The 14,190-nt window shown below is 43.0% G+C and overlaps 1 protein-coding gene across 1 annotated transcript; it reads right to left on the bottom strand.

Annotated features, from left to right (window-relative positions):
* Positions 1-12,723: 12,723 nt before the first annotated feature.
* LOC131618700 (uncharacterized) lies at positions 12,724-13,389 on the bottom strand. The gene has a single exon (XM_058889867.1). It carries the CDS (start codon positions 13,387-13,389, stop codon positions 12,724-12,726), a length of 666 nt encoding a protein of 221 aa, XP_058745850.1.
* Positions 13,390-14,190: the final 801 nt, after the last annotated feature.

Here is a 14,190-nt window from a genome sequence, read left to right as displayed (position 1 = left end):
TCACATTAACAGAATTCAAAGGAGAAAAAAACTTCATACAATGGATCTCATGCATTCATCTCAAGCATAGTCACGGTAAGCATATCAGCAACATCATAAAACACGCATATGAATGCAGAGTGAGTTTGTGAGGCTTACCGTGTGAGGTCTTGAGCAGAATGATGAGAGTGCTCCTCTTCTTGCAAACTACTACTCGATCTTTGGCTTCACTGATGCGACCTTGAGAGACTCGGTAGATTCACTTCACAATGCTATACAACTGGACATCTTCTTCTGATGAAAATGATGATGAATGCCGATGAGAGATGAAGGTGATGGAAGAAATTGGGGGTTGAGCTCAAGGAGTGGCGGTTAAAGGTGGCAGTTGCGGTGGCCGGAGTTTGTTACAGTTTGTAACAAACTCTGATGGAGGGGGGAGAGTGAACTGAGTGGTGGAGGGAATGTGGAGAGAACAAATGCAAAAGAGAGGAAGAGAGAAGAGAGTATGGAGTGAGGAAGAAAATGGGGAGAGTGAATCGTGAGTGGATTTGAGAGTGAGGAGGTGTTTATATAGGGTGAGTGTGAGGTGTATGGGAATGCTCTCTTTGATATGGGACTCACAGCCTTTTTTAATCTTTGTTAACACTTAATGAACAAGCATTGGCATGTGCAGCATGATTCTTTTCTCTTTCCATGCAGCAGCAATTGCATGGTCTTTTATGGTAATGCTCTTGCTTTTCTAAATGGATGCTCACGAGGTGTGTTTTAAGTATTGACAACTCAGGCCATGACTCACCAATCAGTTTAAAATTGAGCTCAAAATATAGAGGGTGTGGAGTGGAACAATATCAGTTTTAGAAGTTTCTTGAGATAGAACTTGCAAATCTCACAAAATGGTATGGAACTTGATGGCATAGCTAGTGCATGACCTGCGCGTGCATGGCATGACTTGGCTCCACGTGCATAATATGGACTTAGTTCTGATCAAAGCAAGACTTTAGAATCCTCTTTCTTATTCCACACTTATCCAAAATTAATGATCTTGATCTCATTGGATAGAGGGCATGGCATAGAATATTTAGAGATCAAGCTTGCTCGAGATGGAGACTTATGGAGGAAGGAAATTGAACTTGAAGTTGGCACACCATGTGTTTGTGAGAATGACATGCGTGACCTGGATTGCTGGATGCTTGACTTGGTCAGTGTGAGGGCATGACTTTGAAAGCTTGCATTTGGTTCAATATTTGTTCAATTGCCATGATTCTTGTTTTGTTGGATAGAGGGCGTGGAGAGGAACATAAACATACCAAGATTTCACTCATAGCACATTTGTACACCTCTGGAATCAACTTGCAATTTGGCATGCCACATGCTTGGTGAAATGTCTGGTCATGACCTGGCTTGTGACTTGGATTGTGACTTAGATTGAATGGATTTTCAGTAACTTCAAACCATTTTATCTCTTCATACAAGCTTCAAATGAAAAAGTGTCCAACTACAAAGTTGTTCCCCTCCATGAGAGGAGCAACTTTGATGTTGGAGGTTTCTTCAAAAAATACCATTTGCCACGTGTAAATCAGGGATGAAGTGGACTGCTCATCAAGATTTAAAACCTTCAAAAAATTCTAAGTGTTGAAACTTTCCCTTTTGTCTTTTTTTCTATTTTTGGCAACCTTTTGTCAAACTCTTGATTTTATCCATTCTTTGACTTTTCTTGACTGATTTTCCACCAAAGGTCAATATTTGAATAATTCTTCTGATTTTGATCCAAAAGTCAACTATTTTTATTTTCCCGATTATTGATGAAATACCCAATTAAATCTCCTCCAGTCAAATCCAGCCAAATAAACACATCCCCATAGTCAGTATGAGAGCTTCCCACTCATAAAATCCATTCCTGATTAAATGTTGACCGGAAAGTCAACTAGTTGACTTTGGTCAAGGAAGCCCCGATTAGGAACAACCAGATGAATTACAAGCTTGTGCACTCCCCTAATGCCTTGAATTGAGAAAAACCCTAATCCAGGAAGACTTCAATGAAAACAGAGCCACATAATCACACCTCAGATCCACACCTTTGGTAGGGGATCCTCTGCCACAAAAGCTCTTTCTTGCTAATCTTTGATTGATACCAATGATATGCATGCATGGGTATGGATTGTGACCTAAGTGATGTATGTATATGAATGCAAAGCCTAAGCCAGTTAGAAGTAAAGGGTAGGACAAATTTGGGGTATGACAACTGCCCCTATTTAATCATCTTAAACCTGAAGGTGAGATTGGCGCTAGCCTTTCGAACATTCGAGGTGGAAGAAGATTAAATATCCAAGACCTGAAATTTGTCCTGAAAAGATGGTGTAAGTGTTATCCTTATTTTTGTTTTGATATCTGCTGGGGAAAAGAATTTTTGTTTTTTTTTTGTTTTTTTGTTTTTCTGATGGAAATATTTACAGTGAGTAATGGATTTGAATGGTGGTAGTATGAAACGTAGTAGCGGTGCCAATACAAGGTTTCCAAAGAGAATGGTTATATGAGACAATGACTGAAAGGAAATAGATCTCGTGCGATCTACGACTCAACATCGACTCGACAACAGGAGAGGATCTCGTACGATCTTCAGGACAGAAAGGAAAAGATCTCGTGCGATCTATGACTCAACATCGGGAGAAGATCTCGTACGATCCTCAGGACTGAAAGGAAAAAGATCTCGTGCGATCTATGACTCAACATCGGGAGAAGACCTCGTACGATCTTCAGGAAAGAAAGGAAAAGATCTCGTGCGATCTATGACTCAACATCGACTTGACAACAGGAGAGGATCTCGTACGATCTTCAGGACAGAAAGGAAAAGATCTCGTGCGATCTATGACTCAACATCGAGAGAAGACCTCGTACGATCTTCAGGACAAGAGGGAATATATCTCGTGCGACCTACGACTCAACATCGACTCGACAACAGGAGAGGATCTTGTACGATCTTCGGGACTGAAAGGATAAGATCTCGTGCGATCTATGACTCAACATCGGGAGAAGACCTCGTACGATCTTCAAGATTGAAAGGAAAAGATCTCGTGCGATCTATGAATCAACATCGACTCGACAACAGGAGAAGATCTCGTACGATCTTCAGGACAGAAAGGAAAAGATCTCGTGCGATCTATGACTCAACATCGAGAGAAGACCTCGTACGATCTTCAGGACAAGAGGGAATAGATCTCGTGCGACCTACGACTCAACATCGACTCAACAACAAAAGAAGGAACAAGCAGAGAGTCATTGTGTCAGACATTTGTCGAGGATTGAGGGTACCTCGTATCGGCACCGCAGCTCAAAAGTGTTTGTGGCACTACAGCAGATATCAAGTGGAGTTTGTAAGGACAACTTCTGTAGGGATGTGTCATTGTCTTGATTCAACATTGACTCACATTATCTGGCTTATGCTTCGTATGCATGTTTGGGTTTATGGCGTAATGATCCACTGTACTGGATATGCTACGCTTTTGAAGATGCAATGTTATATGCAGTGAACACTATATGCAGATTGCCAAGTAAAGGCATTGATGAGATAGCGGAGCGGGATCATTGGGGTCCGTAGCTTATTCTCTTGAGACGCCATTGTGGGTGGGCGTTGGAAACCTCATAGTGCCAAAGATTATTGGCAACTGTGTGGAGGATTAGAACATAACTCTGTTGGGGAGGAAGTGACTTTGCTCGACTTTCCTTACATCCTATACTGCTTGGGGAATCATGAGTTTTGAGAGGCCATTCTTCGTCTGCCATGTGGAAGAGGGACATAGACCTCTTCAGGTGCCCCATGCTTACCAGTACTGATGAATTATATGCTTAAACTTTCACGCGGGATGATGACGACCTTTGTGACATATCATAAGCCAAGATGACGGCTAGAACCTGCAACCTGCACAGAAAACAACGTTTGGATGCAAATGGTGCCCCTTAGAGCACTTTTATGTTTAAGTAACGCCATGTTTCGTTTTAATTTGTGATTATTATCCCCCATGCTTTCAATGCAATGCTTAATAACGAATTAAATCACACCTCGCATGCGAAAAATGAAAAGTAGGAAGGAAAGCTTTTTATCAAAAGATCATTTTATTGATGGAATGCCTATGCATAGGCTTCTGTACAAGGAAGCAACTCCTAAATGAGGTAGTTGCGAAAAAGAAAATAAAATGCAAAGAGCAAAACGGCAAAGAGAAATGCTCGAATTTCCATTAAAACTGGTATTGCTACAGTTCCCATATCCTTGATCCTCTCAATGCTTTGCTTCAGAAGCGTAATGGTTGGATCGATCTGTCCGCTTTGCCAAGGGTGTATAGTGGTCTTTGTGAAGGGTATTCAGACTGCAGCCTCTCGCTTTTGATCCCTAACTTTTGCCTGGATCGCCCTTTCGGGTTTTCAATCCAGCGGGATACCCCTTTTTGCCTAAGTCGCCCTTTCGGGTTTTCGACTTAGCGGGTTATTCTCTTTTGTTTTATCCCTAATTTTTGCCCAAACCCTTTTGGTTTTCCGGGATGCCCTCATTTTTGCCTAGGTACGTCGACCTAGCAGGTCTTTTATGCGTAGTATTTTTTAACTGAGTCTGAATTGACTGGAAGCGGAACGTCTTCCCCATCCATCTTTGTCAGGATTAAAGCACCACCTGAGAATGCCTTCTTCACAATGTATGGTCCCTCATAATTGGGAGTCCATTTGCCCCTTGGATCGGTGTGAATTGGCAGATCTTCCTTACGACTAGGTCACCTGTGTGGAACTCTCGAGGCCGAATTTTCTTGTCATACGCTTTCTTGATCCTCTTTTAGTACAATTGGCCATGGCAGATGGCGGATAAGCGTTTCTCCTCAATTAGATTGAGATGGTCAAGCCTCGTTTGAACCCATTCTGTTTCATCGAGTTTGGCATCCATCAAGACCCTCAACGAAGGAATTTCCACTTCGACGGGAAGTACAGCCTCCATACCGTAGACAAGAGAGAAAGGAGTTGCCCCAGTTGAAGTACGAACTGAAGTTCTATAGCCATGCAAAGCAAACGGTAACATCTCATGCCAGTCTTTGTACGTTCTAACCATTTTCTGAACGATCTTCTTTATGTTCTTGTTAGCAGCTTCGACTGCGCCATTCATCTTTGGCCGATAGGGTGATGAATTGTGATGTTCAATCTTGAACTCTTCGCACAACTCTGCCATCATCTTGTTATTAAGATTGGACCCGTTATCAGTGATGATCTTGTTTGGAACCCCATATCGGCATATAATTTCTTTCTTGATAAAGCGAGTGACGACTTGCTTGGTTACGTTCTTATAAGAAGCAGCTTCAACCCATTTGGTGAAGTAGTCGATAGCAACAAGAATAAATCTATGCCCATTTGAAGCTTGTGGCTCAATTCGTCCAATCATGTCTATGCCCCACATAGCAAAGGGCCAAGGCGATGTCAGAACATTCAGAGGAGTTGGAGGAACATGAATTCTGTCAGCGTACACTTGGCATTTGTGACATTTCTTCACATACACATAACAATCACTTTCAATCATCATCCAATAATATCCTGCTCACAAGATCTTTTTGGCCATAGAGTGCCCACTAGAATGAGTTCCGAAGGATCCTTCATGAATTTCCTGCATGATCAATTCTGCTTCGTGTCTATCCACGCATCTGAGCAAAACTGAATCATAGTTTCTTTTGTACAGGACGTCTCCTGACAAGAAGAATTTGGATGCTAACCTTCGAAGCATTCGCTTATCACCAATCGTAGCATCTTCGGGATACTCTTGCTTCTCAACATACCTTTTGATGTCATAATACCATGGCTTTTCGTCATACACATCTTCAGTAGTGAGACAATGAGCAGGGAATACTTGTGCAGGCTCTTTGTAACGGAGGATCCTTATGTCTGGCACTTCTTTAGGGGAGCTAACTCTGAACATAGCTGCCAAAGTAGCCAAAGCATCTGCCAATTGATTCTCCTCTCGTGGGATGTGATCGAAAGTGATTTCCTCAAAAGCGGGCAACAACTCCAAGATATAGTCCCTATAAGGAACTAAATTGGGGTGTCGTGTTTCCCAATCACCTCTTACTTGATGTATGACCAAGGCGGAATCCCCATAAACCTCAAGGATCTTGATCCTCATATCAATGGCTGCTTCGAGGCCCATTATGCAAGCCTCGTACTCTGCGACATTGTTTGTGCAATCAAAGCATATTCTAGCTGTGAAAGGGATGTGAGTTTGACGAGGAGAAGTCAAAACTGCCCCAATACCATGGCCCATAGCATTTGATGCACCATCGAACGTGAGAGTCCATCGCTCTCCTGGTTCGGGTCCTTCATTATCATCCAGTTTCATGATATCTTCATCAAGAAAGTCAAACTTCATTGACTGATACTCTTCTAATGGCTGATGAGCAAGATGATCTGCAAGGACACTTACTTTGATGGCCTTCTGTGTGACATACTGGATATCATATTCTGATAAAAGCATTTGCCACCGGGCTAGTCTTCCTGTAAGGGCCGGTTTTTCAAAGATGTACTTTATTGGGTCCATTCTGGAGATCAATAGAGTGGTGTGAGTCAACATGTACTGCCTTAGTCGGCGAGCAGCCCATACCAAAGCACAACAAGTTTTCTCGAGTAGTGAGTAACGGGATTCACAATCGGTAAACTTTTTGCTCAGGTAATAAATTGCGCACTCTTTTCGACCAGACTCGTCATGCTGGCCAAGCACACACCCCATAGATCCTTCAAGCACAGTTAAGTACATAAGAAGCGGCCTCCCAGGAACCAGAGGCATGAGAATTGGTGGCTCTTGGAGATACTGTTTGATCTTTTCGAAGGCTTCTTGACAATGATCATCCCAACGGATATCTTGATTCTTGCGTAACAACTTAAAGATGGGTTCACAAGTGTCAGTGAGATGAGAAATGAACCTGGCTATATAATTCAATCTCCCAAGGAACCCTCGAACTTCTTTTTCATTCTTCGGTGCTGGCATATTCTGTATTGCTCTTACTTTATCAGGGTCGACCTCAATCCCTCGTTGGCTCACGATGAATCCAAGTAACTTTCCAGATCGCACTCCAAAAGTGCACTTGTTTGGATTAAGCCTCAACTTGAATTTTCGCAGACGAGCAAACAATTTTTCAAGATATACCAGGTGTTCCTCCTCAGTTTGGGATTTTGCAATCATATCATCAACGTATACTTCAATCTCCTTATGGATCATATCATGGAAAAGGGTCACCATCGCACGTTGATATGTTGCACCAGCATTCTTAAGACCAAAAGGCATCACCTTATAACAATACGTACCCCACGGAGTGGTAAAAGTAGTCTTGGTCATATCTTCAGGAGCCATCTTTATTTGATTATAGCCAGAAAAGCCATCCATGAATGAGAATACTGAATACTGAGCAGTATTGTCGACTAACACATCAATATGAGGGAGAGGAAAATCATCCTTCGGACTTGCCCTATTCAGATCTCGGTAGTCGACACACATGCGTACCTTTCCGTCCTTCTTAGGAACAGGTACGATGTTTGCAATCCAAGGAGGATATTCACATACAGATAAGAAACCAGCCTTCAACTGTTTTTCAACTTCCTCCTTGATTTTCAAAGTCATATCAGGTCGAGTTCTTCGTGGTTTCTGCTTTACAGACGGACATTCTGGTTTGAGCGGTAACCTGTGCATAACTATATCCGTGTCTAAACCAGACATGTCTTCGTATGACCAGGCAAAGATGTCAACATACTCTCGGAGCAGCTCAATCAGCCTTCTTTTTACATCACTTTGCAAAGCGGCCCCTATCTTGACTTCTCTCTTTGCTTCTTCTGTACCGAGGTTGATGATTTCTATGGCTTCTTGATGTGGCTGAATAGATTTCTCTTCTTGTCTCAAAAGTCTTGCCAATTCCTCAGGGACTTCACAATCTTCCCCACTATCCTCATCAGCTTGGTCAATCGGATTCTCAAGGATATCAGGACGTGGAACTATAATATTATCATTTTTGATGGAATCCGAGCCGGATCTGCACGATGGATGATTTATGCCTTAGAATGCAACACGTAAAGGAAAAGAAAAAGAAAAAGCTTTGCCATTTTTGAAAAGGTTTTTAAAGTAAAAATGAAAGAAATGGAACAGTAATTGCATGCGAAAATATGATTTTCATTCAATATTAAACAAATTGAAACACATGGGGGGGCCCTTCTTTACACAAGTGATCAAAATGCTTGGGGCGAAGCACATGATTTATCAAAACAAGAAAATTACATCTCCATAAAAGTGACTCTGGGGATGTCCAATATGGTCCAATTGTTGAGTTCCTATCCAGGTGCAGCATGGCAAATGAATCTGGAGAGGTCTTCTTCATCATCATCATCCACGGCGAGAACCTGACTCCCAAAACTAGTACCGGCGCTGACGAACACTTGAGAAATCGGGGGGATCACCTTCTTTCCGAGGGTTGTGCTGAGCTGAGTAGAAGAGGATGGCTGGTATCCAAGCCCATACTTGTCTCGCTTCTCATAGACATCAATCAGCTTGCCCCAGACACCATGGGGAACACCAGCTTCTAAGAAAGCCTTAGCATCATTCAAGGATGAGAGGGGTGCTCCAGGTCCCCTCTTATTCTCGACCACAGGGAGTTTGTCAACCGACACAATCTCTAAGGCTTGAAAGGGTGTCTCTTGTATCTCTCCCTCCACTTCCACATAACGGTATGTTGCCAGGTTATTGACTATCAGATCCTCTTCACCAGTGATCACAACAATCTTGTCATTCACAACAAATTTCAAACACTGGTGGAGAGTAGATGTCACAGCTCCAGCAGCGTGAATCCAAGGACGACCCAAGAGGCAAGTGTACGAAGGGCGTATATCCATAACGTAGAAGGCAATGTAGAACATGTGAGGACCAATCAAGACAGGCAGATCAATTTCCCCTTCTACGGACCTTCTAGAACCATCAAACGCTCTGACACTCATAGTGCATGGTCTCATCATAACCCCATCCATACTCAGCTTAAACAAAGTAGCTTTGGGCATCACATTAAGAGAAGAACCTGTATCAATCAGAACTCGAGACAACACAGCATCCAGACACTTGACGGAGATATGCAACGCTTTGTTGTGTGCTCTACCCTCGGGTGGAAGTTCATCATCACAAAAACCCAAACAATTACCAGCAGCAATGTTGGTCACGACCCCTTCAAATTGAGGCACAGTAATGTCTTGAGTTACATGGGCTGAAGCCAGGACCTTCATCAGAGCATCACGGTGAGCTTCCGAAGGCACCAAAAGAGACAAGATAGAAATCTTAGCTTGAGTTTGGTCAAGTTGATCAATCACCTTATAGTCACTTTTCTTAATGATTCTCAGAAGTTGCTCAGCATCCTGTGCAGTACGGGTCTCAGGAGGATCAACAACAACTTGCTTCCCCTTCGCTTGTGCATTGGCATCTTTGTTTGTCTCTTTAGGAAGTGGAGGAGGGGCAGCAAAGATTGGACCACTACGAGTGATACCATTAGTCCCAGCAATATTAGTGACACTCGACTTACCCACTGGAGGACAGTCATACTTCTTCCCTCGAATATACACAGCATTATAACTCCAAGGAACAGCCTTGGAATTACTCACAGAAGAGAGAACGAGAGATGAGGTCGAAGGGGTCAGAGGGGCATCTGGAACCTGAATGACCAACAGAGTTCTTGGAGCTTGAATAACCAAAGGAGTACTTGGAGCATGAATGACCAAAGAAGTACTTTGAGTCTTTGACACCTCAGCAGAATAGTAAGGGATCTCTAAAGTGGCCACATCTTCACCAGAAACAACCCTTTCCACTCTAAGAATGCCTTCATCCATCAGCTTTTGAATCTCTTCTTTCAATTTAGCACATTCCTCCGGATTAGAAGAACATTTCAAACAGAAGTCATGTAATTCACACAAAACCTTTTGTTGCATGAGACGTTCTCTGATAGTTGCAAGCGGCATCTTAACCTCATTAACATCAGTTACCAGGATTTGGTCGTCACATAACTCAATAGCACTGGTCGTGCCAGCATGAGGAGGCATAGGATTATTCTGCACATTAGGACCAGTGGGGGTAAATGAAATTAGCTTGTCGTCGAGGAGATCCTGAACCTTTAACTTGAATGCTCTACACTTTTCAATTGTATGGCCTGGAGCCCCTGAATGAAATTCACAACGAGCATTAACATCATAACCGGGAGGAAGAGGACTAGGTGGAGGACCAAGCTCACGAAGTTGTACCAACTGACCAGCGAGCAACTAAGGAAGAAGTTGAGCATATGACATCGGAACCGGATCTATACGCCTATCTTGGTACCTTGTTCTTTGTGGACCCCTTTGACCTTGAGGCCTAGGATTTTGTTGATGATTCTGAGGAGCAGCAGCTTGTTGTTGTGGTATGAAAGGCTGTTGGGGTGCCATCCATGGTTGCGGGAGAGCAGCAGCATACGCTTGAGGGACATATGGACCAGGAACAACATAAGGCATCGGATAATAAGGAGGTGGAACAGCAGAATATGCAGGAGCTCGGCCTTGGTCAACAGAAGCGGTGCTAGTTTCACCTTCTTTCTTCTTCACAAACCCAGAATATGGCTTCTTACCATTACCACTTGAGTTGCTAGGACTAGTAACACCTTGAATGGTACCAGCTTTGACACAGTTCTCAACCCTCTCACCAATGATGACCACATCCGAAAAGGAAGGAGAAGTATTACTAACCATGTACTGAAGATACGGCCCTTTCAGAGTTCCCATAAATAGATCAATCAACTCTCGGTCCAATAAAGGAGGTTGGACTCGAGCAGCAAGTTCACGCCACCTCTGGGCGTATTCCTTAAAGGACTCTTCAGATTTCTGTGACATATTTTGCAGCTGTGCACGGCTAGGAGCCATAGCAGTATTGTAGTGGTATTTTTTTAAGAAGGCATCAACAAGTTCTCTCCAAGTACTGACATTAGACCTCTCGAGTTTCATATACCACTCCAACGGGGCTCCAGTGAGACTGTCCTAGAAGAAATGCATAAGCAGAGGTTCGTTCTCAACGTGAGCGGCCATCTTACGGCAGTAGGAACGAATGTGAGTCTCTGGGCAGGTAACTCCCTCGTACTTATCAAAATCTGGCACCTTGAACTTCGGGGGAATAACAATCCCAGGTACCAAGCACATAGCAGCAGTGTCGAAACTCGAAGTTTTAGCAACCTCAACGGCCTTAAGGCGTTCTTCAAGAGCTTGGTACATCTTAGCAGTCTCGATCAACTCAGCAGTAAGATCATGTTCAAGATCGATAACCTCATGGTGGTCATCCACTACTTTAAGTGTCTCATTAATAGGAGTCTCCTTAGTTTTCACCCCTCCATCAACAGAATTGGTAGGAGTATCTTTGATCAATCCGGCAACGCTCTTTCTGAGCTCTTCTTGTCCTTGGACAACGACATGGAGAGTCTCCATAAGTTGGGTCATTCTTTCCCCCATAACATCCATATCCCTACGGAGGGCAGCTTGATTCTGTTCAAATTGGTCCATGATTCTCTTCTCGTTGTTTCTGGTGCGGTAAGGATGTAAGAAAGTCAGCTTCGTCGTCGGGAAAGAAATCTGTTGTTGGAAGGGACCCCAATTAGAATCTGATAAAAAACCTGTAAATGCAATATGATATGAGTGCATGTGTGCATGTTTTATTATTTTCAAGACTTTTTAGCTTTGTCTCAAACCAACAACACAAGATAACGGAGAAGATTGAAGCATAACCAAGATAAGCAAACATAATTGATTAATTCCACAACCAAGTTCTTGAAGTACAAAATATTCTGCTCCCATGAGCCAACAAATACAGCAATAGAAATAAGAATCCCATCCAACAAGTCTGGTGGTGATTCTACAACAAAGTCAACACTAAGCAGGATCTCCCATGTCCAAATGACGAAGGGGGCTGTCTCCAATGTTCTTATAACTCCAGGTCTTCATTTCTTCAAAAAGCTTTTTCGTCTCATCACGGGTTGGTCTCTTAATGATCTCTTGAATCAGCAGGTCCTTTCTGAAATGCATTGTTTCCATGTAGCGGTTCTTCAACTCCCAACATCTGGCTTCCTCTTGAGCTTGGGTATTACCTTGACCTTTTTCTCTTATCTGACCCCTCAGCTCTCGGATCTCTTCATAACATTTCTCTATCTGTCCTTGGCGTTCCAACAAGAGTTTGTCTGCTTTCTTTCGACGAGCCCTTTCTGAATTGGCTTCTTTAGTTTGAATCCGGAGTTTTTCAGTCAAATCTGCCAACTGAGCCTCGTAATGTTCTTTCAGCTTCTTTTCTTGAGTTTCGGTAGGTTTAGCACCTATAGTCATCCTTGGCCTTTTCTGAGAAGTAATTCCTTTAGCATACAATTCTTCAAGCTCTATCTCTCTCATTTTCAACTTATGAAGTGAGGAAAGCTTCTCTTGCCGAGCAGTATTCATCTTAACATGCATTGTTTCCACCTGTTCAGTCAACTTCCGATTCTGATCCACAGTTTGATTATAACGAGGCATGGAAACAATGTTGGGTTGTTCACCAGCAGGGGGTACAAAAGGATCTTTGGGAGGGAAGGGCATCCCTTGAACAGCAACCACAGATTCGACCCACTTAGTATAATCCTCGTAAGTAGCACAATCTCGCTGACCAAAATGTTTCTTATCTCTCCAACAAATACTCTTCCAGGCTTGTACAGCTTCTGCCATCTACCCACCGTCGGTGGCTGAATGATAGAAAATATTCTCAGCAATTTCTGTCTGCTCAGGGGGACTGATAAAAGCATATCCAAATGTTCTCCTAGCCAGGACGGGATTATAGTTGATTCCACCTCTAAGACCCATGAGAGGTACATTTTTGAACTTTCCGCAACTCATAATAACTTCTATGTCATCTAAAGATCTGTTGTGCCAGACAATATCTTTGGCCCTAAGCCCCATAATCCTCTCAGCCCACTTAGATGTGTGCCTATTATCGACGAAAGCGCCACGCTCAGGCAAATGTGACCTGAACCAACGATATAACAACGGAGCACAGAATCTAACCAAACCTCCCTTCTGACTACTCTTGTGATGAATGGAGTGATAAACATCCCCCAAAAGTGTAGGAACCGGATTCTGCAGAATGAACATATGAATTGCACTCATGTCAACAAAGTTAGGAACGTTTGATAACATCATGATACCATAGATACTTAGAGCCAGGATAGCCCTAAATGTGTCCCATTCCTTTGTTTCAGCAGCCTCACAACCCCTTTTGACCAGAAACTCCATGCAAAAACCAAGACCTCCTCCCTTCTTGGTGAGATTTGCTTCCACGACCGACTTGCTCAAATAAAGAGCCTTAGCAATTTCAATGGAATCAGGGGCCTTCATGGTGCCATAGTATGGTACTTCCTTCTTTATAGGAACGCCAAGAAATAGGGAATACTCTTCTAATGTTGGAACCAAAAGGTAGTCGGTGAACGTGAAGCAGCGAAGGGAAGGATTATAGAACTGAAGCAAAGTATGAACTCCCTCCTACTCGTACTTGGTGAACGGCATCTTGAGAAGGCTCAGAATATACCCATATTTTTCGCGGAACTTGGTTGACTCATCCGGCGTGATCTTTTTTGCTAAACACTCAAGAGAATCCAGATTCGGATTTGGAAATGTATAGGAGATGTTGCGACTACCAGTCTTCAATGGTGGAGCCATGTGTTTGTCGGAGACAAAGCCAAATATTCCTGAAAATAAATGAACATGCATGTTAAATGATATGGCGGAATGCATTTCATCGGGAGAATCCTAAAGTCTTTTCATTATTTTTTTTCTTTTCTTTTCTTTTTTTTTTTTTTTTGCAAAAAGAGTATATACATCCCTTTTTTTTGGAAATAGACTTTAGGATTCTCCACGAATGAAGTGAGGTGGATGCAATAGCATGATGTGTCATGTGTGTGATGTGGTGAGAGACTGAATGTCCCTCGCAGCTCTGGATATCTGGGTAACACTGAATGTAACAGGTTCAAAATTCTGGCTTCAGATTGCGAAATGGAAATCCGGGTGTGATGAAGGCTAGTATCCTGTCCCTCCCCAAACTCACAGGTATGAATTCTAGACACGGAAAGGTGGTCCCTAATGGTCACCAGGGTCTACAGTTCCCATGGGGTACAAAGTGTTTGAGGCAACAAGCATGCC

Source organism: Vicia villosa, linkage group LG7, assembly GCF_029867415.1.
Source record: "Vicia villosa cultivar HV-30 ecotype Madison, WI linkage group LG7, Vvil1.0, whole genome shotgun sequence".
NCBI lineage: Eukaryota > Viridiplantae > Streptophyta > Magnoliopsida > Fabales > Fabaceae > Vicia > Vicia villosa.
This window is presented reverse-complemented; position numbering and strand designations above follow the sequence as displayed.

Coding starts and splice junctions, on each gene's coding strand:
- LOC131618700 (XM_058889867.1), bottom strand. CDS start 13,389: ATGAAGGCCCCTGATTCCATTGAAATTGCTAAGGCTCTTTATTTGAGC.